This window comes from Hippoglossus hippoglossus, chromosome 1 (assembly GCF_009819705.1).
Source record: "Hippoglossus hippoglossus isolate fHipHip1 chromosome 1, fHipHip1.pri, whole genome shotgun sequence".
Lineage (NCBI taxonomy): Eukaryota > Metazoa > Chordata > Actinopteri > Pleuronectiformes > Pleuronectidae > Hippoglossus > Hippoglossus hippoglossus.
In genome coordinates, this window is record NC_047151.1 from 17,561,627 (window position 1) to 17,585,916 (window position 24,290).

The 24,290-nt window shown below is 40.6% G+C and overlaps 1 protein-coding gene across 2 annotated transcripts in view; it reads right to left on the reverse strand.

Annotated features, from left to right (window-relative positions):
- Nucleotides 1-24,290, reverse strand: part of dlc1 (DLC1 Rho GTPase activating protein) — an 85,863-nt gene that overhangs the window by 45,783 nt on the left and 15,790 nt on the right. For both annotated transcript variants that reach the window (XM_034584077.1, XM_034584068.1), the window contains exon 5: nt 8,818-8,851. In XM_034584077.1, the coding sequence (XP_034439968.1) occupies nt 8,818-8,851 (34 nt within the window). The remainder of the gene's footprint in view (nt 1-8,817; nt 8,852-24,290) is intronic.

A 24,290-nucleotide genomic window follows, 5' to 3' on the forward strand; every position in this document is an offset into this window, starting at 1 on the left:
TGCACTGGCAGCTAAAAATAAACTCACACAGGGCTGAAACTAAAAGACAGGAAATTAGATGATGAAGGGTCCAGGATGAAACTTGACTCACTCAAATAGTTGCAAGAAAATAAAATTATTCCCAGAAATGGTTGAAAGTGAAGGTTTAGTGAAATTTCCCTAAAGGACATGGAGATATCAGCCATGAAGAAATTATTGAAACAATGACACGACTTTACTGTGAATATATTATGGTAGGAGCAGAATGCGCAATACACACAAATACGAACCCAAGACAAACCCAAGCAAATGCCAGTAGCCATTGAGAAATACTTATGTACCAATGTTCAAGCTTCAGATGGACAAAAACAACACAATGGAATCCATTACTTAGATTGCTGTTGATCGGATAATGCTGATTTAGCTCCTATTAAGCAAACACAACTCTCTGGGGTCTGTGAAGAAGCTTATCATAACTGCAACACTCACATCTATAGCTGATGTGACTTTTACACTGTTACTTTTTCAGAGGATAAGATAATTATTACTCCTGAAATTTCAGAAAGAAGAGTACAAGATTACTAATACTCTTTCAAATACTATATTCTATCTACCCATGAGCAGGACCAACAAAATTAAGTCAAAGGGAAAAGATGGACACAAATCTGTGTTTTATGTTCCATATCTTTACTGTTTGAAACACTTTTAATACCATTACTTAACCCTGTGTTTGGTCACAAGCAAACCCACTACACAGCACCTGCTCAACATCCCACAGACAAAGTTAGCTACTAACTGGTGAACATAGTGGAGTGTTACGCAGCTAAAGAGCCTGACATTTTTCTCAAGGGTTTGTGGCAAAGCAATCTCTCTCTCTCTCTCTCTCTAACACATTTATCCATATGTCACAGTCAGACTGGCCAATTATAGCACAGTGAGAAATCCTACCTGCATCTGTTACCCCCTTTCCACCAAAGTGAACCGAGTGCTGGTGCAGAACTGGTTCAACCTACAAACCTTTTAAGAACCAGTTTGATTTTCCATGGGCTAGAACCACGACCGTCGACGTCTCGACGCCTCAACTGAATAAATGAATCCACGAAATGGTACTTATTATATTTTATATAAAATAATATATATCCATTTATTCATTGAAAGCTCGCTTGCACTCTTTTCTCTCGTGCACGCTCTGACAAGCTACAGTTTAAACGTTGATTTGTTTGAAGTGACTGCAGCATGATCAACACTGATCAAAACATAATGATCGATCATTTTCTAAAGTGAATAAAATCTTTCTTCATAGCTGCGCATTCAGTCGATTATTGAATTAAAAAATTCTACATGCAAATTCTTTTATGTTTATGTTTGTGCATTGGTCACTCCTTATCTGAGTGTGTGTCTATATTTGTAGAGTGTAGTTGTGAGCAATATGTGCGATTCAGGTTTCCTTGAACACATTCCACACTAAGCTCACACTTTAGAAAAATCAGCCAAACGCGCTGATTGCTCCAGCAAGTGAAGGTAATGCACTCAACATTGGCTTATTGCAGTCTGCTGATAGGATTGTTCTTATCATGGTCAATTGACTTTATGGTCTCCTAAGGTTTGCTGAGACTGATAAGGCTGGATTCCCGTGTCTTTGCTTGTTTTTCACAACCCTTTCTCCTGTGCCTCTGTGATTTTGGACTGACCTCTTTGACATTGTTGTAAATTAGGATGCAGAAAAACAAACATCCTAGAAAAATATCAAATTTTTACGATCCTCCATCACCTGGTTGACTCACATAACATCTGAGTCAAATTAGAACTCAAACACACACAAATCTAGATCAGTATTTGCATAACAACAACATATCAGTGTACTTTCCCTTTCTGTGTATCTGGTACAATATACCTGTGATAAGGGGGCTATACACAGACTGTAACCTGGATATGAGTGAAAACGTCCTGAAAGGGGGATGAGGGGGGGTTCGACGAAGGAAAAGAATGGATATCTCATACCTCAGGAAGGAAAGTCTTGCCAAATGGCCCCTCTGTCAAACTAGAGTAGAGCGTGCCAGTAGAGTGTACCTACATCTGATGGAGGTACCTGCCAACATACTGACCCAGATATGGAGACAGGGGAGGTGAAATATGAGGGCAGGGGGTTTTCTGGGAGGACTTCAAACAGTGTACATAAACAGTATGCAAGAGTCTATCATCAAAATGTCTGTGAAAAACAATGCACTGTACTCCATTCTTTACAGAACGGCCAAAAATGTGTCGGTATGTTGAAGCATGTATGTGTGGGCGTGTCCGAGTGGGACTGTAATTGTGTGGGAGTCGCTTTGAAGTGACCATCTGCTTGAAGTCTTAGGCCCAATCACATTTCACCCCTTCTCCCTACCCCTTAGCCCTTCTCCTCCATTTTGGGCATTCGGGTGAAGGCATAGTGTGTCCCGATTCTTGTTAGGATGGAGGGGAATGGCCAAGTGTTTGGGCTATGTTATCACAATGACATCCCCGGCAGAACTTTTTGTCCCGTCTGTTTACATTGACGACTACTGATGACGTGCTGGGTTCCCACGACGACTACTGATGACATAACGGCTTCTTCGCAGTGCTGTCCCAATTCCTAGGGAAGATTTCAACCACGAACCCTTGTAACTCCGTTTCAAGGGGCAAGATAACAAATGAAAACAAGGGGTAGGGGTAGGGAGAAGAGGTGAAATGGGTTTGGGCCTTAGTCTGCTATCAAATATACACCCCTTCACGCTTACTGTCTGCCCTACTTTCATACGACTCCAATCTGAGTACATGATACCTTTAGACTCGTGTGTTTCTGCAGCAGTTAATCAAAGGGATAAAAGATTATGCTCGCAGCAAGCTATAAGACGGCCAGACGACTTAAGTTATAGAAACACAAAATATCCCATGTATAGTATATCAAAACAGGCTATATCATAGTCTCCTCTGTGTTCAAGATGATCCCTCCCCCTAACCTCCAGACAAGGGGTATAAACCAGCCAGGGAGTGACAGAGCCTGCTGAGCCGGGGCTGATTCATTAGCCTGGGGACTGCTTAGGCAGCTCACAACATCAACACTGAAAGATTTACAGTCCCCTGGTTATGAATGGGAGTTCTTGATGGGTCATTTCAGACAAAGCCTGGGCTTGGTGCAGAAATAAACCTTGGTTAAAATTATAATCACGAGAGAAGGGATGGACCGCTACAGAAAAACATTGCGTATTGACCTAGTTGCCTCCTTCTTCTTTCTTTTTTGGAGGCATAAAGTAGCTGTATACAAATGAAATATCATAAAAAATAATAAAACATCATAGATGAAAAACAAACCAATCTGCCGCAAAATAAAGCTAAAGTAAGAATAATGATATAATTGTTCTTAAGGCTTTTGTCTTTGGTTAAGGGACTTTTGTTGTTGTTCAGCACGTTGACTTCCTGTTGTAAATTCCCCTCCATGCAGAGGTTTCCTGTTCAGAGTACCACAACTAGAGAGATAGATTCCCAAAGACAGAGCTCTCCAAATTTACAAAGAACTGAATGGGGTTTTAAGCGTTAACAAATAAATGAGTTAACCTAAAGTTAAGAAATGTGTCTCAAAATTACACATTCTCCACTTTTAGAAAATATATACATGGAATTTAAGGTCACTCAAGACAAAGCCTGAATATACCTCAGTCCATCTTAAAATACAAAAATAATTGTCAAATAATTCTATAAAAAATATGAAAGTCTAATTATTTGCTTGCAAGAGGAGGATGTAAATGTGCTCACAACTGATGTGGAAGACTGAAATATAAATGGCAGAGTACAGTATGTTAAAGTACCAGCCTCCACACAGGAAGCAAGGGAGCGAGTGTGTCAAATGGGAGGAGAGAGGAGAAGCTGTTTTGAGGGGAGGTGTTGAGGCTGGCATAGACTGACGGGGGAGGCCAGGAATGTGACCTTGCACAAACACAGCAACTCCATTTACTGTGTACAGAGGGGTGGCAAAAAAAGGAAAGAATAAGGAAAACTAGAATTACTGCCTCTACCAAGTTACAGTTTACACCTGAAAAGAGTCATTGACATATGTAGGACCATACGGACGGAGAACCTGAAAATACAACGTCTGTGCGGAGGCATGAAGGCGGACTCAATTAAAGAGCAGGAACAATTATCAGAAAAACCAACATCAGTCATGGGCTACTATTGACTTGGCTCCACGCTCAGGGAGCTTCATTACATCTGTCAAATTACTTTCTCAGATGAAAGCAATGAGCTTCATTCACCAACCGTTCTTAAGAAGAGATTTCCACCGAGCAGGACCTGAACCCGAACATGATTCAAAACATTTGATCTGAACCTGGCCCGGTATGTCCGGTCCCAGTGGGTCCCATCAGGGTCAGGTGGAGTATCCACTGATGCTCAGCTGAGGGTTCACCTCACCATCCGCCTCTTTCTTCTGAGTTTGACAATATTTATTTTTACATCAAATCTGAGACCAAACCATTTCTTTTATTCAATTATCCAACTTTCTCCTGCTACAACTTTCACTGAACGTGTAACTGCATTCCATGTATTGTTTTTTGGTGGTATTTTATGTTCACTACTGACACTGTAAAATAGCCCAAAACGTTTTTACGGGTTGAGTCCGGTACAGTGTCGTTTTTCGCTCAATCACTCCTGGCTTCTTATATTTTCCTCTCATGCCTTTTTATGGGCATTGGCGGGGCGTTTACCAATGCTGATTAGGAAAAATTGGCACGCACTTTCAATGTACAATTACATGGCATTCGTCAATATAGGAACACAGATGCAACAGTTCTGCAGTTTAAGAACGCGTCAGGAAAAGTCTTAAGAAGATATTGGTGAATGAGGCCCATTGTCTGCGAAGGGAAACCAGCTGCAGGGTACAAACAAGAGGAAAGCAGCACAGGTCACACATGAGGAAAGACACTCAAGCAGAATGAAAGCTGACTTATTTCACTGTGACATTCTCCAAATTAAGTGGAAACTTGTGTGGAAATTTTGAAGACTAGAGATATGGTGCGTTGGAGCCAAGCACCCAGTCACAAGATCTGCAGAAAAACAGACACGATCTGTGTGTGCCGTTTTTTTATAAAAGGACTAGTTCAACATTTTAGGCAAAATGCATATTGACATGACACTGCTCCTGTTTCTGTTTGCTTAATATAAAACTATAACCAGCTGGTAATTAGCTCATGTAAGCATTAATACTGAATATGTTCAAAGTTAAATTAAAAACAATCTGTCTGAAACCGCAATATGTCAATGTTTCACTAATTTCAAATTTCTTGTATGAACCCACCCCCGGGCCCATCAGGCTCTGGTCGGGTATCCAAACTCTAATGGTTATGGGTCTATCCTCGATGTATGAAGTTATGCTAAATCTGTCTTCCTGTTAGTATGTATTCATGATTTTAAATATGCTATGAAAATGATTTATCCTTATTATTATTATTTAAAAAATATGAGAGTGGTGTTGATCTTATCAAATCCACAGCAAGAAAATGAATAAGCATATTAGCCAAAATGTTCAACACACACATACATATGTAAATATACACATATATACAGTATGTCCACTAGAAGCACAATGGTCAGACAGATGGACCAACAAAGGGGAGTTTTCAAATTGCGTAACAATATGATGATTCAAAATGGGATCTCCAGAGGTCAGTGTCCAGGTCTAGGATCACTTTGTGAATCATAATGGGAAAAAAAAAACAGCTGCATTTCAAATTAGCTTTTAATACCAGTAATATGAATTTGTCACTGGAATTCCAAGAATTGAAGAATAGTGACTACAAGGGAAACTACGGATAAAGAAGAAAGGGAAACTAAAAGGGGAGCCAGACAGACAGACAGACAGACAGAAATGATGAGACACGTTATTCTCAGGAAGTACTGCATAATTCCTGAGTGTCCCTCCCATACCGGACCCTACTGAGGGTGCTAAACCACTTCCTCTTCCCTCAGGTTTCCTTTCCTCCACCTACAACCACAGAAAGTGTCTTAGACCATGAGGCCATGAGTCTAGGGGAAAGGTCAGGCTTTAACTCTGTTGTTGGTTGGATGCCCATCATTGTGTTCTGTATATATATTCCCAGTGGTTTATATTTAGATGAGGAACTCACAGCATGGGGCCTCCAAGCACAGCTACGATGGAGAAAAAAAGGGTGGATCATTCTTAGGAGGATTTGTTACTGTTGTGAATGCGTCTGTGAAGTGTGGAAGGCAAACTCTGGGTAAACTCCAGGCTCAATTCTCCAGACTTTACCCGCAGGTCACGGCTGAAAACGGCTTGAGAGACACTGTTACACTTTGAGTTGTCTACAATCCTCTGTTGAGTAAAGATGTCGTATACAAGGTTGAAGAGTTGATTAGTTGAAGAAGGTTGTGCAAAACCAGCGCCTCGTGCTATCAAGATCACTTTTGTACTCACAAGGTCAACAAGAACGGTTCATATTAGAGCCCAATGCTTTGTGGTCTAGTTCCCATAATTCAATCAGGCTGCACTCAATTTTTCAAAATCAAGATCCATTAATTATTTCCTGGGAAAACTGTGAAAGAATCAAAAACGCCATATCTCGCAATGTTAAAGAAAGTGATAAAAAGTTCCTGGATCCGCCCCCTGACCCTAAATTAAATGGGTTCTTCTCTGACCCATATTGTAACCTTCCAGTTTCATGGAAATCTGTTCAGTTGTTTTGTGTTATCTTGCTTTAAAATCAACAAACAAACAAACAAGGTCAGCGGCAGTAATGAGGACTAATGTAGCTTATGTATATGAAAGGTAAATGACATTATAGAGAAAGAAAGGTTATTTTTTAATTTCTCATATTACATTAATGCTGCCGATGGGGTTTTCCCTTAAATGTATTAATTGTGATGGCTGTTGCATGAATATTAAGGTAATCAGTGGCTAGACGGTATTAAAAGTGATTTGTTTTATTCTTTCTTTACCCTTTTAGTACATCTAGAGTTTTATTTTAGTGATATAACATCACAACTTACATCACATCGCGTGTGTCATGTCCTAGACCATTCAGTGATAAGGACATTCATGAAACTTGATGCATGACGTCCTTATCATCTTCAAATGGTATGTTGTTCTTTCATGCCATTCCAGTGCATTAGCACTGTGAAGATCAGGCTTTAACCAGCGTCACAGGAGACCCATAAAGAACGCATCTTAACGACAGGTTGTCAGTTGTAATTCTGCAGCATATAGACACATCCTCTTTGTGCACAGGAAAGCCGTGACACTGGCCGCTCACAAGGTACAGCCTGCGCCGCGGGGAGGCCATCAACTGTGCCATTACAGAGCGCGGGCTGTGGAAACTTTGTGTTGATCACTGGTGTGCTTCCGTTTGTCACAGAGATAGTAAAAATGAACCCTCAATGAGCTGTCTTTCATTGGGGGTGCAGCGGGAGCCTTCAGGGCACGGTGTGTGATGTAACACTGTCACAAATGTGTCATTCCCAAGGGCTTGGTGGAGATACAGAGGGGGCTTTGAAGTGTCACAATGAACACTGGGCTTTGTGCTCCTTCAAGTCCCCCCAAAACTCCTATCTTAACCCCACCCCCCTTCCAGAGTCCTGGGTTCCATCACACAGACCCAGAGATGGAGGTTACATAACTCGCCTACAGCAAGTAAACCCGATTTAAATGAAGAAAAATGACCAAGAATGCTCCTTTTGAAGCTGGCACTGAGCATTTTTGCAAGTTTTTTGGCTCCTTGTAAAAAAAAAAAAAGGTAGGGCTGACTCACACACATACACACAAGCAAACATACTGACAGCTCCTGCACATTTCCCATGGAAGGTTTTCAGCAAGTGGCGGTAATTAGAAGGAGAGACAGAGTGAGAGTGAGTAAGGACTCCCAGCAGGCTCTGGGACAGTGGGGGTCAATATGAAAGCCTCGTCCCCACGTCAAACCACCTCTCTGGTATTGTTTACCAGCGGACTGACGACACAGGGGGGTGTTTAATGAACACTGCTCCCCTGCCGGCTGTCTGAAAGTGGGTCTGTCCATCTGTAGTTTCCTGATGACCCTGTGCATTGCTGGCAGACAGCTGACGGAGAGGTCAGAGCCAGAATGGAGGTACGAGTCACCACAGATTGAGCTTGTTGGTTTTTTCAGAGTCGAATAATAATAAAGTTTGCCAAGTAGATGACAGGAAGCAATAACATAACAAGGCAGTACCGAGAAGGTTATGGCATCAGGAGGAAGTAATTATAACTGGGAACTGTGGGCCGAGCTGACAAGTACTAATAAAATCAGGTCACAAAAATGCTTGTGCCCGAGGGTGTGTGCAGGGATAGAGTTGCATATTTGAGGTTATTTATCTGTTTATTCTACAGCTCTTCTATTGTTATTGCTGTTTATGTTTGATCAACACAGTTATGTATGAAGTTGAGTAAGAAGTGAGACAAAAGGCAAATGAACATGCGTCCATTTTTTTTTGTGCTCGAAATTCAGTCTGGCTCTTATCTAGGAGAGGCAACAGACTGGATGGTTGAGTAGATGCGTCGAGGATCTTATCTCGACTGGCATCGAGTGTCTCATCGAAGTGGAGTCTGTCTCCCTCCTCCTCCTCTCCTACTCCTTCCTGTCTTGCCCCATGTTGTGAACACCAGACAGGGCTATCAATCAGATATTGTGTTGCAGAACCTCTTCACATGACACCAGACAACGGACACACCCGATCAACTGCAGACAAACGCTTCAGCTATCACTTTGACCATCAAGATCCTCATCTATCCAGCCACGATCTGTTAGTGAACTGAGCATGTGAGAATGACAAGGAAGAAATAGAGTCAACACTCACCGGCTTTTTCTTTCTCAGGAATGGCAGAGGTGCTCTGGGAAAGAGAGGAGAAACAAAGAGATACATTTGTTATAATGCATTTTCAAGATATTTAATGCCATTCAACTGTTCAAATTCAAAAGTTCTTCTGCTTAACAAATTTTAACTTCCCTTTAAACATTAACCAGTGAGTTTGTGTGATGAAGTGTAACAAAGGAAACACTGAAACAGAACGGAACGTATCCAGTGTCACGATGTTGTCGGAGCTACATATTTAAACCCTTTGCGTGTTCTCTGTCATTTCTCCTGCATCCTCTGATTTATGTTTCAGAATGTGCACAAGAAAAAAAAGAGAATAAAGCAGGGTCTTTGTGTGTCCTGTTCAGTCGGCCTGTGTGTGTGACTACAGTGATCCTCGCATGTCATTGCACACAAAGATGCGTTTGTGCACAGTGATCAACAATTTCACCACAATGTGTTCTGGCCCTTCAACAACAGCCAGTATAGACGTTTGGGGGCCAATGCTGATACTGATATTAGGGTTTCCAACATTACTGATACACACACACACACATATATATAGAAAAGCAATTGCAATGATTCCTAAGATGTCGTAATCAAAACCTCATGACAAATAAATGTAATTGAGGCTTGATATTTTACACTTTAACCATAAACTTGTTCATGAATAACTATAAATATAAGGAAAACACAAATACAACCAAATATGTAGAAGTTGAATTCAGAAAAAACATATTTTTACTTAACCTGTAAACATGAATGCACAAATCGTCTGCATCATTTCATCATAAATGCTCATGAATAAAGAATTACCGATACTGATATGTTGGTGAAATTGTATCTGCCAACCGATAAATCAGCCATGCTTTAGTTTGAAATTGAGGAAAATAAAGTGCACAGCTACAACACCAATAAGACAATCAGACACACACATGCCTGCACTAAGAATGTGATTGCTAAAATAGCATATGCATAGTTTTATGATGTTCACATCTTATTAGAACAAATTTCTGAACAAATATCACATCACTCTCCTCTGATTCATTGTTGGTGTAGCCCTCGTGAAGGTAGTCTGGAGAGCCGTTCCCGATAAAATCACACATTCTGTAGCTAAAGTAGATTCTCATCATTCTGCTCATGTAATATTTCCTTCTTTGGCTTTGTTGGGTTTTTTGTGGGTTTTAGATAAATACGACTGCATCAGCACAGGCTTTCTTTAAAAAATAGAGCAGTTTGTGTGTGTGTGTGTGTGTGTGTGTGTGTGTGTGTGTGTGTGTGTGTGTGTGTGTGTGTGTGTGTGTGTGTGTGTGTGTGTGTGTGTGGGCAGCAGTCAGTTGGAATGCAGAGGTCTCTCTTGCCTCTGACTTTTGACCTCAGGTTCCTCGGCTGACCTCCATACCCTGACCTGTTTTAATCCACACTCCCCTGGAACAGATCAGCCGGAGCGGGAGGGACATGGTACCTTCACAATACAGTTTATCTACTTAGTGCACATTGGCTTGTGTGGCTCAAAGTATAAATATCAACTTTTCCTAAATGCTCTTCTCCCAGCTTTATTTTGGAGTCATTGAGCTGTATTGTGCTGTGTTTAATTTAAAACCTGTTTACCCATTGGCAGCTACTTACACAGCAGTTTCAGCACAATAATAAGCATTTTGAATAGCATCATGGAATAATCATTAAACATTTAGTTACTTGATTTTTTTATTTGTCAAGTGTTAGATAATATAAATCCCATTTTAAATGGTAATATAAAGCTACATCCAGCAGACAATGAGTTTAGTTTTTTGCACCACAAGAAACACAGGAAAACCTGGCTCTGTGCAAAAGTAAAGTCTGCTGTCAATCATGTTTCTTTAATTGTTTCTTTTATGTGCCGCACTATTTTCTGTGTCTGTGAAGTTCTTTACGAGCTTTAGTTTTTTTTTTTTTGCACTGGTCGCCATTTTGCACCTGTTCTTGGGCCAGGTTGTACTCGAGTAGTTTTTACAGCATGTTGTCGAAGCAACTCAGATATCAGAATTGTTTATAAACTGTCCTGAACGTCCACAAAGGACGAAAGCTGGACCACACGGAGAAGAGGGAGACGCAATATCGCTTAAATATGGGGATAACTTCTTTAGTTTCTCAACAGTCTCCTCAGGAACACATTCATTGTGTTGGGTTCAGCTGTGTAACACATTTTAAAAGAGCATTGTTGCATTGTCAATTTTGCAAAGTTACAGAAATTATATTTTAATATTTTATAAGTTTATTTCAAAGAAGCTCTAAAAATGATTTACCTGACACAAAATAACAAAGTAGAACAAACCTTAATCAACACATTACATTGTATTTCCTCAACAAACTGGCTTTAATTGTTTTTAAATATGTTTTTTCTAGATTCTTTGGTTTCGTTGCTGAGATTATTCCATAAACTGATTCCTTTCACTGTAATGCAATGTTCCTCTGACTTAGCATCATGACTTATATCAGTTTACCTAATGAGGGGACTTCTCTGTTCACCTTTGCATCGGAACATGATTTTGACATTGAGCTAGTAATCCTCCAATGTGTTATAAACACACTACTGTGGCATTTCTTAATGATTCCCTAATAATCCAATGGGACTACACACTAAACTAAACAAATCTGATTAACGCAAACTTCTGCATGGCCTCGGAATTTTGATTTATTTTCTGTGGATGACAACCGGGAGAGAATTTAAGATAAGAGCATGATTAGTATTTATTTTGACTACAGAACATGTAAGAATCGAACATGAGAAAGAAGGAGAATGAATAACTTTGCTATAATTAGTGTCAAGACGCCCTTTGCTTTTTGAATGTCAACAGAGTTCTATATTTTATGATGAACCACTGCAGATGTGACACAGTCTGCTGAGAGTGAACACAATGCCTGCTCTCATAGGTGAGCTTGTTTTTGTTAACGTGTTGGCTGATTCACGCTGGATTAAGTGTTGTCTTGGTCTCCATCTGTCTTACTCAGACTTTTTGGAAGCCAGCGGGGGAGTTATCTACGAATACGTTATCTGAGAGTCCAGCGATTAGTCTGCGGAGTTCTTTTTGTCTGTGTGCATATATGTGTTTGAACGTGTGTATTTGTGGTTATGCATGTGGTTGTCCATGATGTGAGGCCAAAACCAGCATTTAAATCACTTCATGGGTCACGTTTCAGACACAGAGTGGGTGAAATTCCCTCTTTGGACAAATTGCTTCACAATTTATTGCTGATAAATGGCCTAAAAGAAGACACCGGGAAGAAACCACAGCCAAAGACTCCCACTCAGTCCACTGTCACTAAATCATCGGCACAAACAGAACAGCAACAGTGAGGTGAAATCAGGGATAGATTTATATTCAGTGTTGGTTCAGCTGTTGGACTCAAGTAATATTAGCTCAACCTTTTTCAGTCGCACCAGTGACCTATGTGTGCAAAACACTGAGTGGTGTGAGACTCAGCTAAGACAACAGTGATAAACACTTTTGTTTTTGCTTTTCCAATCAGTTGAATATAAAACATGGCCAACACTCAAACAACACAATAACAAGACAGTTTGATGATGTTGTGAAGCAGCACGTGATCATGGGAGTTGTTGATGAAAATCTACCTGATGTGACTCAGGTGCAAATCATGTTCATGGATCAGGTAATGTATTGGTTTTATTCACGTTACGCAGCAAACAACGAATAAGCCTGATCATTTACAAGTGACGAACACAACCAACCTGTATCGTTGATTACAAGCCCAAAACACTGGATGACGCTAAGGCACACAACTGAGGTTGTGTCCCTAACATCCGCTGGTGTCAGCTAACACCTGCTAACATCTAATGATAGTTGGTAACTTAAATTGTGCAGAAGACCTTCAAACGTACAATGGATATTCACCATCTAGTCCTATATTCTAAAATATCATTACCCTGACATTTTGGATAAAGTACACAAATGTGAAAAAGAAAAAACATGTTGTTACATATTAGATCTTTAAAAGACTTGGGTTTTAAGCATTGTTATTACAAACAAATCATAAAGGACATATAAACAATTAATGGATCTCGTACTGATTATATTCCTGAATTTATTTCAATGTTGTTGTTGTTCCTTTAGATTCCTTTGGTTAATACCATATACACAGCCTGTTGTATTATATTCAATACCTCACCAGCCTTGTTTTAACTCACAGGTGAAAATAACCCCTGAACAAATGCACCATTTACTCCCACTGAGCAACATTTGTTTTTCCCTGGTTTCTTTCCAGGAGTGGGTGGTGGTGATGGCTGCTCGCCAAAAGCTTCAGCCATGGCTGGGTTTACACCACAAAAGGTTATAATGTGCCTTCTGGGCAGCTCGTCAGGTCAGACTGGACACTACAGTGACTTGCTATTGGGCCATCTGGGGCTAGCTGGGTAGAATGCTAACTTCTGTAGAAGCAAGTAAATGATAGAAATGGAAGCAATGGAACAGCCAACATCGGCACAGCTTTCAGCCACTGTGGACAGCTCTTAGCAAGTAAAGGCAACGTTTCCGCTAGATTGGTTGACTAAATACCTAGAGAGCCCAGCTGTTTTAGTGAATTACTCAGTCTGTTAAAATGATTTGAAAACAAATCTTTATGTGACTAATTTTTAAAGATTTACAAATGGGTGTGGGGCTGAGAGCCAAACAAAGATTAGGAAAAGTATTACGATTTTTAATAGGATTTATCCAAAACACGAAAGTAGACAATGACACCTGCCTCATTCTTTAATTGTGCTGTGATACATTAAAACATGGCATCACATGAAGGTTCCTTGCTTCATTCTGAAGTACAGAGGTGTTTAAAAAAAGAAAAATCTTAAAATAACTTTCGGTATTTACTTGCAGAAAGAATGGCCTTGAATAATGGAGTCAGTGTGGGAGGTCTGTGGGGCTCCTCTGCTCAGCACCAACAAGACATTTCAGTTCACCCTTCCTATTGTGTCAACACCGCACCACAGGTTCCTGTCAGTGACCCATGAAGTCACTTACACAGTGTAAGTCTCACCTTCACACAATGCTGTGTTTTCCTTCATAATAGCAAGTACAGTTGAATAAATGCGGGTGAGAGACCACAGAGCCGGACAAGAATGTGAATGAATGGGTACCAGTAAGTACCAGTGTTTTCATAGCACCATGGCCACATATTTTCTCGATGTTTGCCTGTGCTCCCCCTGGCATGCCACAGTGCAGGTTGTCCCAGTGTGGGGTTGTCTGGCCGTGTCAGGTGTCCACTGGAGAGCTGTAAGCTGCAGAGCACACAAGCGTCAGCTGCCTCATTTACTGCCACTAATTTACTGGAAGTGGCTTGTGTGGGGGCACAGGGGGTATGGTATGTGTTTACTTTACACGTGTGTACGTGTGTACTTGTGTACGTGTGTGTGTGTGTGTGTGTGTGTGTGTAGTGGCCCACAAGCATGTGCGCCTGCCTGATTAACCACTGCAGGGTCATTATTGTCATTACTGTGGCCAGAAGCTTAGTAAAGTCAGTTTTCCCACAAATCATTTCAGTTTAGTGAAGATTTTATTGTTGTTTTATTGTTATTGTTTATTGCAAGAGTTAGCTGTCTGGTGAGAAATTGTTATTTCTGGGTGAAACTATTGCATCTGACTAAAGCATATGCTGTATTTTAACAAAGGACAATAATGACAGACCCTGATAATTCAGTTCCCTTATTGGGATTATTGATAAGTGTTAAATGAACACTTATCAATTAGGGCTTGGGTATCTTTTTAAAGATTTACTATATACACCTGTCAAAATGGGCCACCAATTTCATGCAATACAGTTTTTAGTATATTAGTTTTTAGTGTTATTAGTTATTTCTTTTAACACAATACTTTTTATCGACTGTAATGTCTTAGGTCTGTCTCTTCCCTCGTTTCCTTGAAATTGTTACCTCTGCCAAAGGAGTTTTGTTTACACCCCTGTCCAAAAATCACTGGCATTTTTTTATATTTCCCAGAAAAAAATCGGTACAATCTGGTGCGTCTTAATTGAATTTAAGGGAACTATTGGGTCGTAAGTTCTCTACTGAGTGCTGAGCGTTAAAGCCATCTCTGTCTGACACCATCAAATACACAGTAATTCCAGCTCCTCATTGAGGATATATAGAGCGTAAACTGAGGGTAATATCAAGACCAAGACAATGTTGTTTACATAGTCATCATTCCAACAAATGGAAATATTCATCAAGCCGAAGACATCATTTTGCCCCAAAATCAATTCAACATATTTGGTATCTGTGGATATTTTAGCTGGACAACCCACTAGTAGTCTACTGTTTTAATTTAGGAACTATTTGAGTATTTGGTCAAACTATGGATCAAATACTCAGATAGACTATTTGAACATTTTTGGGCAGTGAAACATTGACGCAGTCACAAATGACATTTAGTTTATTTACTAATGGACCCTGCTTGCATGTGGCTGTGTGCACAAGCTTTTCTGTGCGAGTGAATTAGTAAGAGATGTTAAGCAAGCCATTGGCATGTAGCTCTTGCACAACAAACCTGAGAAGTCCACCATGCGTCTCTCATCCCCACTACCACTCTCTCAGCCCCAGCCCCCCTCCTGCACTGCAGCTGCACTATGCGAGTGTGTGACCACCCATGGTCTATGCTGGCCAAGGATTAGGGGGCTCAGACTAACCCAAACCTTTTTCTCCACCACTTAACGCAAATGGCCAAATTGGTGCAGATGGCTTATGGTCAGGTAAGGTGGCGGCTCCAGCGCTAGATGTAGAAGGTAACTGTGTGATAGAGGGGAGACAGACAGTGTGAGTGTTTGTGAGTGCACGCGGCCGCCTGTCCAGGACCTTTGGAGATGTTATCTGGAGCACATTTCTGTTCTTTGACTGGCACGAATGTGCTCTTTCTGCCCTGCACTTATAAAGGAATTTATTCTCCATGCTCCATCGACCCCTGGGTGAACGTGTGCAGGGAAACGTGGGAAACAATTTCATTTTTAGCCTTCTCCTTGAGTGTAACCCCCGCTACCCCTCATATGTTCTCCCCCGCATCCCCTCCCCTCATTTTAATAGTTTCCATATGCCACACTTGGAGTGTGTCAACAGGAAGTGATGCGATGACTTGGTGTAATGATGCGTTGGAACATTTCCTGCAGAGGCGGTACATTAGTGTCCAGATGTGGGATTTAAAAGTTATTTGAAAAGAAAACAACTGAACAACTCTGAACAAAACTTGGTGACACATTGAAAACGTCTCAGAAAGACCCACTGACACTTGTAGAACACTTTATGCTCAGGTGAGTGGATATGTGTTTGGTCTTTTATTTTGTTAGGAAGTTAATGATTCTCCCGTACACACTGTTCACTCTCTCAGACACAAAACTATATACATTCACCACTAGTTGTGGCCTTGTTCTCTCCTTCAGCCTTGAGCCGTGACACATGTTCTGTTTGGAGTGATGTTGACTGAAAGCGAGTGAGAAAAGTGGATATGCACACACCGAGACAGAAATACACACATCTGCCTTTGTTTACATGAGTGAGTCAAAGCAACAGGCTTCTGGTTTCAGGCAGTGTCTGGTGGGATTTACTGCTGGGCCCCTGGAGCATAAACTATGAACTGTTGACTGGACCTTGGAATCCATCAGCAGACGAGACAGTAACTCTTAACTTGTCTGACCATAAGGCTCTTCTTTCCAAAAGGCAGACTGAATGCTCACCAAACTCCACTTCTTAGGTCATTCTTACAAGTGAACAGTCCTGATACTTAATAGTTTGTATTTAGAAACCATTAGCCTTTATAAATCCAGTCTGGTACAGTTTAAAGGGAATTTTCCTACTTGTTAGTAGTGTTGCTTTGGTAGCCTGTGCTACCGGTGTTACATGGTGTTCAGGCACACACTTTTTACAGTAGATGTTCCAATACCAATACTGCAGAAAAGTCTGTGTCAGATATCGGTGAGTACACAATACTGATCCAATACCACGTCTTTAAATTATATTAGTTTCACCCAAATAAAACTGCAATTTCTACCCAGAAATCAATTTGTCTTCACGGCTACAAACCAGCAGATGCGCTGTTAGAGCAGTGAAGAAGTGATTTCAAGTAGTGTAGAACCGTCAACTTTCTGGTTAGTGGAGAACCTGCTCGACCTCCTGAGCCACAATCACCACTTCCACACAGGATCAGTAGCATGCAGCTGTTAAAATACAATATACAAGTTATTTTTTTGAATGCACAACCAGATCAGTACTTAGGAAGGGAATCATCTCAACTTATCACCAAACTTGCCCATTTTTCCCAATTTCTTATAGACATAAAAACCCTTTTGGTTCATTGTCATGTATCAGCATTGGTGCCTGTAGTGGCAATATCATTTGTATAGAAAGCAAAGTCAACTCTTGTCTGTTCTGTGCCTAAAGCCAAAAGGGATCCTAATATAAATAAGTGAGGCAATCTGCAAACTTTCATGAAGGTGGCAGCATCTGGAGGTAACACTTAGAATCTACACTCACACCTCACACCAGAGTGAGGATACATGCAGCGCAATCTAATGTTAAAGATCAAAGTTATAGCTCTAACACCGGTGCTGTCATGAATATATCATCCTGTGGGAAATGTTCCTCACTGTGGCATCCGGACTTGTTAGAAACATGATTCATCCCAATTTAACATTCTGTTTTGATAGTTCCACATGTGCAGTACTTTGTTCACACAATGAAATACCAATTACAGTAAGTCCCAGCAGACTGATTAATTTAGCAAACAAGATAATAAAGTGACAAACACATGGTGTGGATGTTTTCATTTAGCATTAAAAGAAGAGGAAAAGAAGAGCAAAGGCCCTGCCTCCTCTTTCTGTTTTCTTTGTACACCAACATACCAAGAAAGGAAAACATAAAACACGCTGATCTACTCATCAATACTTTATCCATTAAAGGATTTTCTTCATAAGGTTATCAAATACCTCCACAAGTAGCTTATTAATGATATGAAAGAAGTGAGGAAGAGTTTTGAAACAAATGACAAAAATACATGAGGCTGTTTTGTTCCCATTATTCTGCCGCCCACTTATTACACTGACGATAAGAAAATCTGCCGCCTATTCCCGCTCACTAGTTCAAATTTAAGTTAAAGAGGGATAAGCGCTAGGATCCCGACTGCATCAACAATGCCAGCCCCATAGGCGATGTCATTTTTGGTAGAAAGCAGAGAATGGTTTAACAGCACAGAGGGATTGGACTGTCCTCTGCAGCAGTTCTGTGGCAGACATCAAGCTTGTTGACAGAAGGACCAGTGGGCGAACCATTGCTGGGTCACATTTTGAATTTATGTTGCGCCCTTCAAGAGACGCCTTAAATGTGTCAGTAGGGGCAACAAGAAAAAAGATATGCTGAGGAATGCATAGTCTTGACTATCTACTTTAGTGGGTATTGTTTTGCCTTAACCACAAATTCTATTTTTATCCTTGCTTATAAATTCAAACTGAGGGCAAAGAATATTTATTGGCAAAGACACAAAGCGGTGTGCCTTGGCTGAGGAAATATAACTTCAAACATGGATGCAAACACATTCAAAACAAAAATGTGAACACATGCTCAAGCCAAATGTCCCAATTAAAACCCTGAACCACAAGACTCAATGTGTGTTGCCTAAATCGCACCTGGTTTTACAATGCATTCCTGTGTACATGTTTCAGCATCTGTGAATCTGGGTGCGTGTGTGTGTGTTTCTGAGAGTGCATTCAGTTTGTTTGTTCATTCTGTGATTTATGGCGCTTCATTATCAGCGGGCTGCAGGGGTGTTTCCAGATGTCTGTATTTTCCAGTCATCCCTTAAGATTTACTGTCAACAAGGACCATCATCCTGCAACTATTCCCCCCACTTTGTGCCGTCTCCTTTACGTAATAGATGGGCGTTTGACTTCATTGACTCAGAGGTTGTCTTACACTACCAACCAGTACTCATCAGTTACAAACATGTTGGAGTGATGTTGTCAAGATGAATGAAAAAGTGTGATGTGTTAAACTGCAAAAGCACCAAAAACCATATGTGAGGCACTAAATCACGATGGTGATAAAGTTGATGTATTTTCGGCGGCATGCCACAGAATGTCATAAAAACAAACAAGCTGCCATTGAGCACAGGGTGTCTGAAGAATGTATTCCTTCCACATCAGATGCTAAAACAAAAAAGTATGCAGTATGCAACATGAGTCAGGCTGATACACGTGGATGATGTCAACTAATTTCATGATAGCATGTGTGCTGTGCGATGTGGTTTTCTAGAGATAGATGTTAATTCAACATATCCTCTCTCTCCTGTTCCTGGAGTGCTTCATGCTAAGACTGTAGCCTTGAATCGACAGGAAAAACAAGATTTCCTTGTGGGGGTGGAGGAGAGGTTCACCCTCCACATCCTGTTCCAAACACAAGTCTTTTCTTTTTTTAAATCACAGCGGGCCTGTGTTTGTCTCCGTGTTACAGCTGTGCTCAGCAGGGGAGTGACCTTGGGGACAATGACACCACACAAAGCAGCCAGCGTGGCCGTGACCAGAGCCACTACTGGCACCCCATGTCAGACTGAATGGTGGCTGGTTTCATTGCTCTCTGACTCATTGTGGCCGACTACAGTCTTTAAGCCAAATATATGGTTGGAACGTATTTGTAGGCAAACTTAATTACGTATACTGCACATGGTGTTGACTATTGTGGGAGCAAATGTAGAAAGCAAAAAAAAAGGCAGTGAAAGTAGCAAAAATATTGTGTCTTCTGTCTAAGTGGGACATTGAGAAGGTGTGGTTTGGATAGAGGATGTTTGGGGACTGTGAGGCTGCCAAAGCGGAAGACAGAGGAAGAACAGAGCAGAGATCTGCAAGTGACCTTAGCACGCAAACCACATTGCTTCTATTGTCCAGCAAAGCATAGACAGATAAAGAGCTATGCACATACATAACCAAGTGACAGCGAATCCTCTTTCTGTATTTTTAAAAACTAAAAATATCTCTCAATCAATCATCTCCAGATAATTCCCTTGATTCCTGACATGGAAACTTGAGAGATTTATTTTCTGAAATCTGTGTCAAACAGCAGCATAACCACCGAAGGAGATGACAGGAGTAGTGTTTGGAGTGCTGTTGCCCTGGAGACAGAATACAGATCCAAACACAGGGTTAAAGGTTGCCCTGTTGTGGAATGTTTACCAAAGACGGAGGGGATAAGGGCAGCACCCTCCATGTCTCCATATGCAATGCCCCTATGCTAAATATAACAGACCGCCGTGCTCTGCGGCGAGCTCAGTACCTGAGGCCTTAAGGGGATTCTGAGTACATGTCTTGCTGGTGGGAACGCTAAGCACTGAAGGTGACTGATATGTTGTTTCCGACTGTAACATTCAGAGGAAGGTGGTCAGGGGTCAGCAGCCTCCACCCACCTCTGCGGCTTGGCACATCCTCTGCAGCCACAAAGCCCTAAAAATAGAGTCACATAACAAATGCTTCTCGCGCCAAGCATAACCCTAGTTTGTATAACGGTTGCTAATACAGCAAACTAAAGACATAATGCATTGAAATCATCATTTGTGCCAAACAATGCGAAAAATGTATTGGTTTGATCCTCAGATGTAAATGTTTTACATTTTTCTTTGTCTGACAAAACAACTCTTTTAATCCCTCTAGTCTGCATTTCTTAACAATTAATTGATAAATGACAAATGACATTGCATACCTACATAATATAAACACAAACAAAAGTTCATAAAAACACAATAAGACACACCTGTTGCAACACAACAATGCAAAGCCAAACAGCATTGTATGACACCTGCTACACTAAGCAAGTAATAGAAACCTGCCAACAAAAACACTCTGGGCAAAGAATAGCAGTTCCACCATTTGAAAAAACACCTGCTGTGGCACAACATCCGCGAGATGTTAGCCCCACATTCGATGCAAGAATAACAGCCACCTGCTGAAGGCTAACAATAGCCACCAGCTAAGCTATTGAGGAGTTAAAAAAAAAAATCTGTTCACTTGAACCCGATGCCTTATCCACAGCTGTGAGTGAACGATACTGTACATGCCAAGTGAATGGCCCTTTCATCACCAACGTACACAGCCACATACCATCGTTTATCATGGTTACATAAAAGGACGGTGTGAGTATGTGCTTGGAACAGTCACACCACAGTGTTGCACTAAACACCAGGAGGTGTCAGGAGGACAGTAACAACACTGACTTCTTGCATAATCCAGCATAAGATGGAAGGAATTCAAAGGCACGATGATAAACATGACAAGCGCCCATGTACACACACACACACACACACACACACACACACACACACACACACACACACACACACACACACACACACACACACACACACACACACACACACACACACACACACACACACACACACACGTTAGTCGTTTGCAACCATCCGGGAGACATGAGATAAGACGTTCACACCAACCCCCCCAAACTTTCCACACTGATATAATTTTTACAGCTGTTTTGATGCCTTGATACACATCTGGCAGCCATGCAGATTTTATAGAGTTGCATATGTAACCTTTTAATAGAGGTTTCAGAAAGTACTCAGACCAATTTTTCGACACTTTATGGACAAATGCATTTTGCCCGTCAATCTACTCCCAATAAACAATAATAACTAAGTGAAAACATTTGTCTAGAGATCTTGGCAAGAAATACCTAAAAAGTATCCAGACCCTTAATTTAGTACTTTGTAAACGCCTGGTTGACAGCTTTTACACTGTAAAATTACAGATTCTTCTCTGGTCTCTACTGGCTTTGTACTTAGTAGGCAAATCCTATCGAGCTTCCTCAGATTGGATAGCAAGTATCTGTGAACTGCCATCTTCAGGGCTCAAGGACAACCAGACACCATATACAGTATATACTTGTATACAGTATCAAAGTTATATAGTATTTCCTTACTGCAAGGCCACTAGTTAATAATGGGAGTGTTTACTGCAGCAATTTTTGTGTTGCTGTAACTTCAAAATAAAGCCACTTAAAATGAGTCTATAATATATAAACGTATATGTTGTGCGCAAAAACATTTTTGTTGGCATTTTGTTCAAGGCAACACGTGGAAATGCTAATTAAATGTTATGTAGCAGAGTCTGTGATTTGGCTTCTTTTATTTAACATTGCTTGGATTTTGGCTGTGTTTATCATGTACATCGCTCTATTTTTTCTTTTCATATTTTATTGACTATTTTTATTCTATTTTGTTCTTTCTACCTTGAATTGACTGCTGCTGTAACAAGTTTCCTTTCTGTGGGATTAATTAAGTCTTATCTCATTTTATCATCTTATCTTAAACATTTACACAGTACAAGATTTGTTTTAACTGTATGTCTTGATCTATTCACTGTATATGAAGGGAAAAAAGTAATATGATCTGACAGCAGTCAAAATAATCGTATTATTCTGAAGCTTGTACTGTTACATCATTGTCGACACTAATCAAAACTAATCTGACACAAACGTGATAGATATTTCGGAGGCTGAAGTTTGAATTTGGTGTTTTTGTTGCACTGTAATCAGTTCTGGTAATTCAGTCACTACGTAATCTATAATAATAAAGGGCATGAACAATCAGGTGAACAGCATGATGACTAATGCTTGGAGAGAGGATGTGTTATTTCACATTACACTGTGAGATTACGTTCACGTCAAAGGTCACACATTCCCCTCTGGGAAGATTTTATGGTGAAATCCTGGCACGACACACAGCCTTCCCTGTTATTTAGAATTTAGTAGATATTTATTATCAATTATATAATCAAATTACAGTAATTATTCTGTGCTTGAATAACCTCTTAAATCCATGTTTCATTTTTATTATCAACTAAACACAACGGTGATTTCAGATTGAATTAAAGCCGCAACCTCCACCGTTCTTCCTCATGTTGACATCAATGAAAGGATTTGTATTGTGTGGCTGAAAAGATTAAGTGGGCGTCACAAAACTTAAACTCTGAAAGGACTCAAAAGACCCCTACAACTATTAACCAGTGAGAATCCCCTTCATGAAGTCATCATCTGTTTGGCCTCAATCAATCACCCCACAGGGCCTCCACTGTAAAAAAGCCTCCTATTAGGCGCAGTGAAAGCAGTGTTTACCCAAGCTTAGTGAGTTACCTTGGGTTACTGCAGGAATGGAGGCCGCGGAGAAAGTTGGCCACAGACACAATACAGCTCACATTATTGAATATGTTGATATGCGCATCTTGAATAAATATTCCTCTTTTGTGTGACAGCAGAAAAGTTGTGACAAGACAAAGCAAAGTCGGGAAGGAATTGCAAGAGATATGAAGAATTCAGACTTTTCCACGGGTTGCAGGTTTTTGTTCTGGTGAGATAAGAGGACTGTTTAGCAACAGAAACATCCTGCCCTACGTTTAACTCTTATGCATCACTTCATCAGGAGATAAAGTGTCTTTTTTTTCATTTCCATTCAAACAATCACTTGCTTGAGTGCCCAGTCCGCCGGCCCTGTTCACTTTGCACTCGCTCTGAAAGCAATGCCAAAGCAAGGCTGACAAAGTCATTAAGTGAGCAAGCAAGGGGTTTGAAGACGAGCGTCTCACTTGAAGTGTTTCCCCCTTCCTCCCCCTTTCGCTGGCTTTTCACCTCCCTGAGCCCACCTTCTGACCCTTTTGTTGGGGCGAAGGGGTGTACATCTTTGGAACCAGGCTAATTATAGAGTTTTAACGTCTGCTTGGCTAAGCCTTAAGTGCTGGGGGACATTCCTACAATTAGGAAATTCAGTATGAGTGTGTGCGTGTGTTGACAAATTCTGGTTCAAAATCGTTCTTTTGAGGATATTTTCGCCAGTCGTCACAACTTCAAATGGGCTGTTCCAGGGTGAAGACTTGTTTTTTAAGGTTTAGGTTAGAATTAGATTTGAGTAAAGGACAATGGAATCAGGCAGTCCTCACAAATATACATAGAAAAAACAACATGTTTACGTTTGTTCTTTTAAATTCAAACCTTTGTCCAATTACATCTTCAGAAATAATGTATCATATAAGACACACATAAAGCTGTTTAACAGTAGCTCTATGCATATCTAAAAGTCATGAATACTATTTTAATTGTAAGATCATGGACACGCTAGAAAAACCAGAAGCCACTACAAACCTCAATTATGTACAATCAACATTTCAAGGGCTTAATATCATCAAATGAATCAGGAGGTCTAGTTTAAGTAATGTTTAAAATACCTGTAATTCCTATGGATCTGTTTGGGATAGTTTGAAGAAACTGTAAATATTGTATGAACAACATTCCTCCTTTGAAGCGGTAAACACACAAACCTGAGCATGTCAGTTTACTGAAGGTTACATGTGAAGGAGAAGAAGCCAAAAGGGAAGTAAAGACTGAAGGCAGATTGTGTGATTGTGTGTGTGTGTGTGTGTGTGTGTGTGTGTGTGTGTGTGTGTGTGTGTGT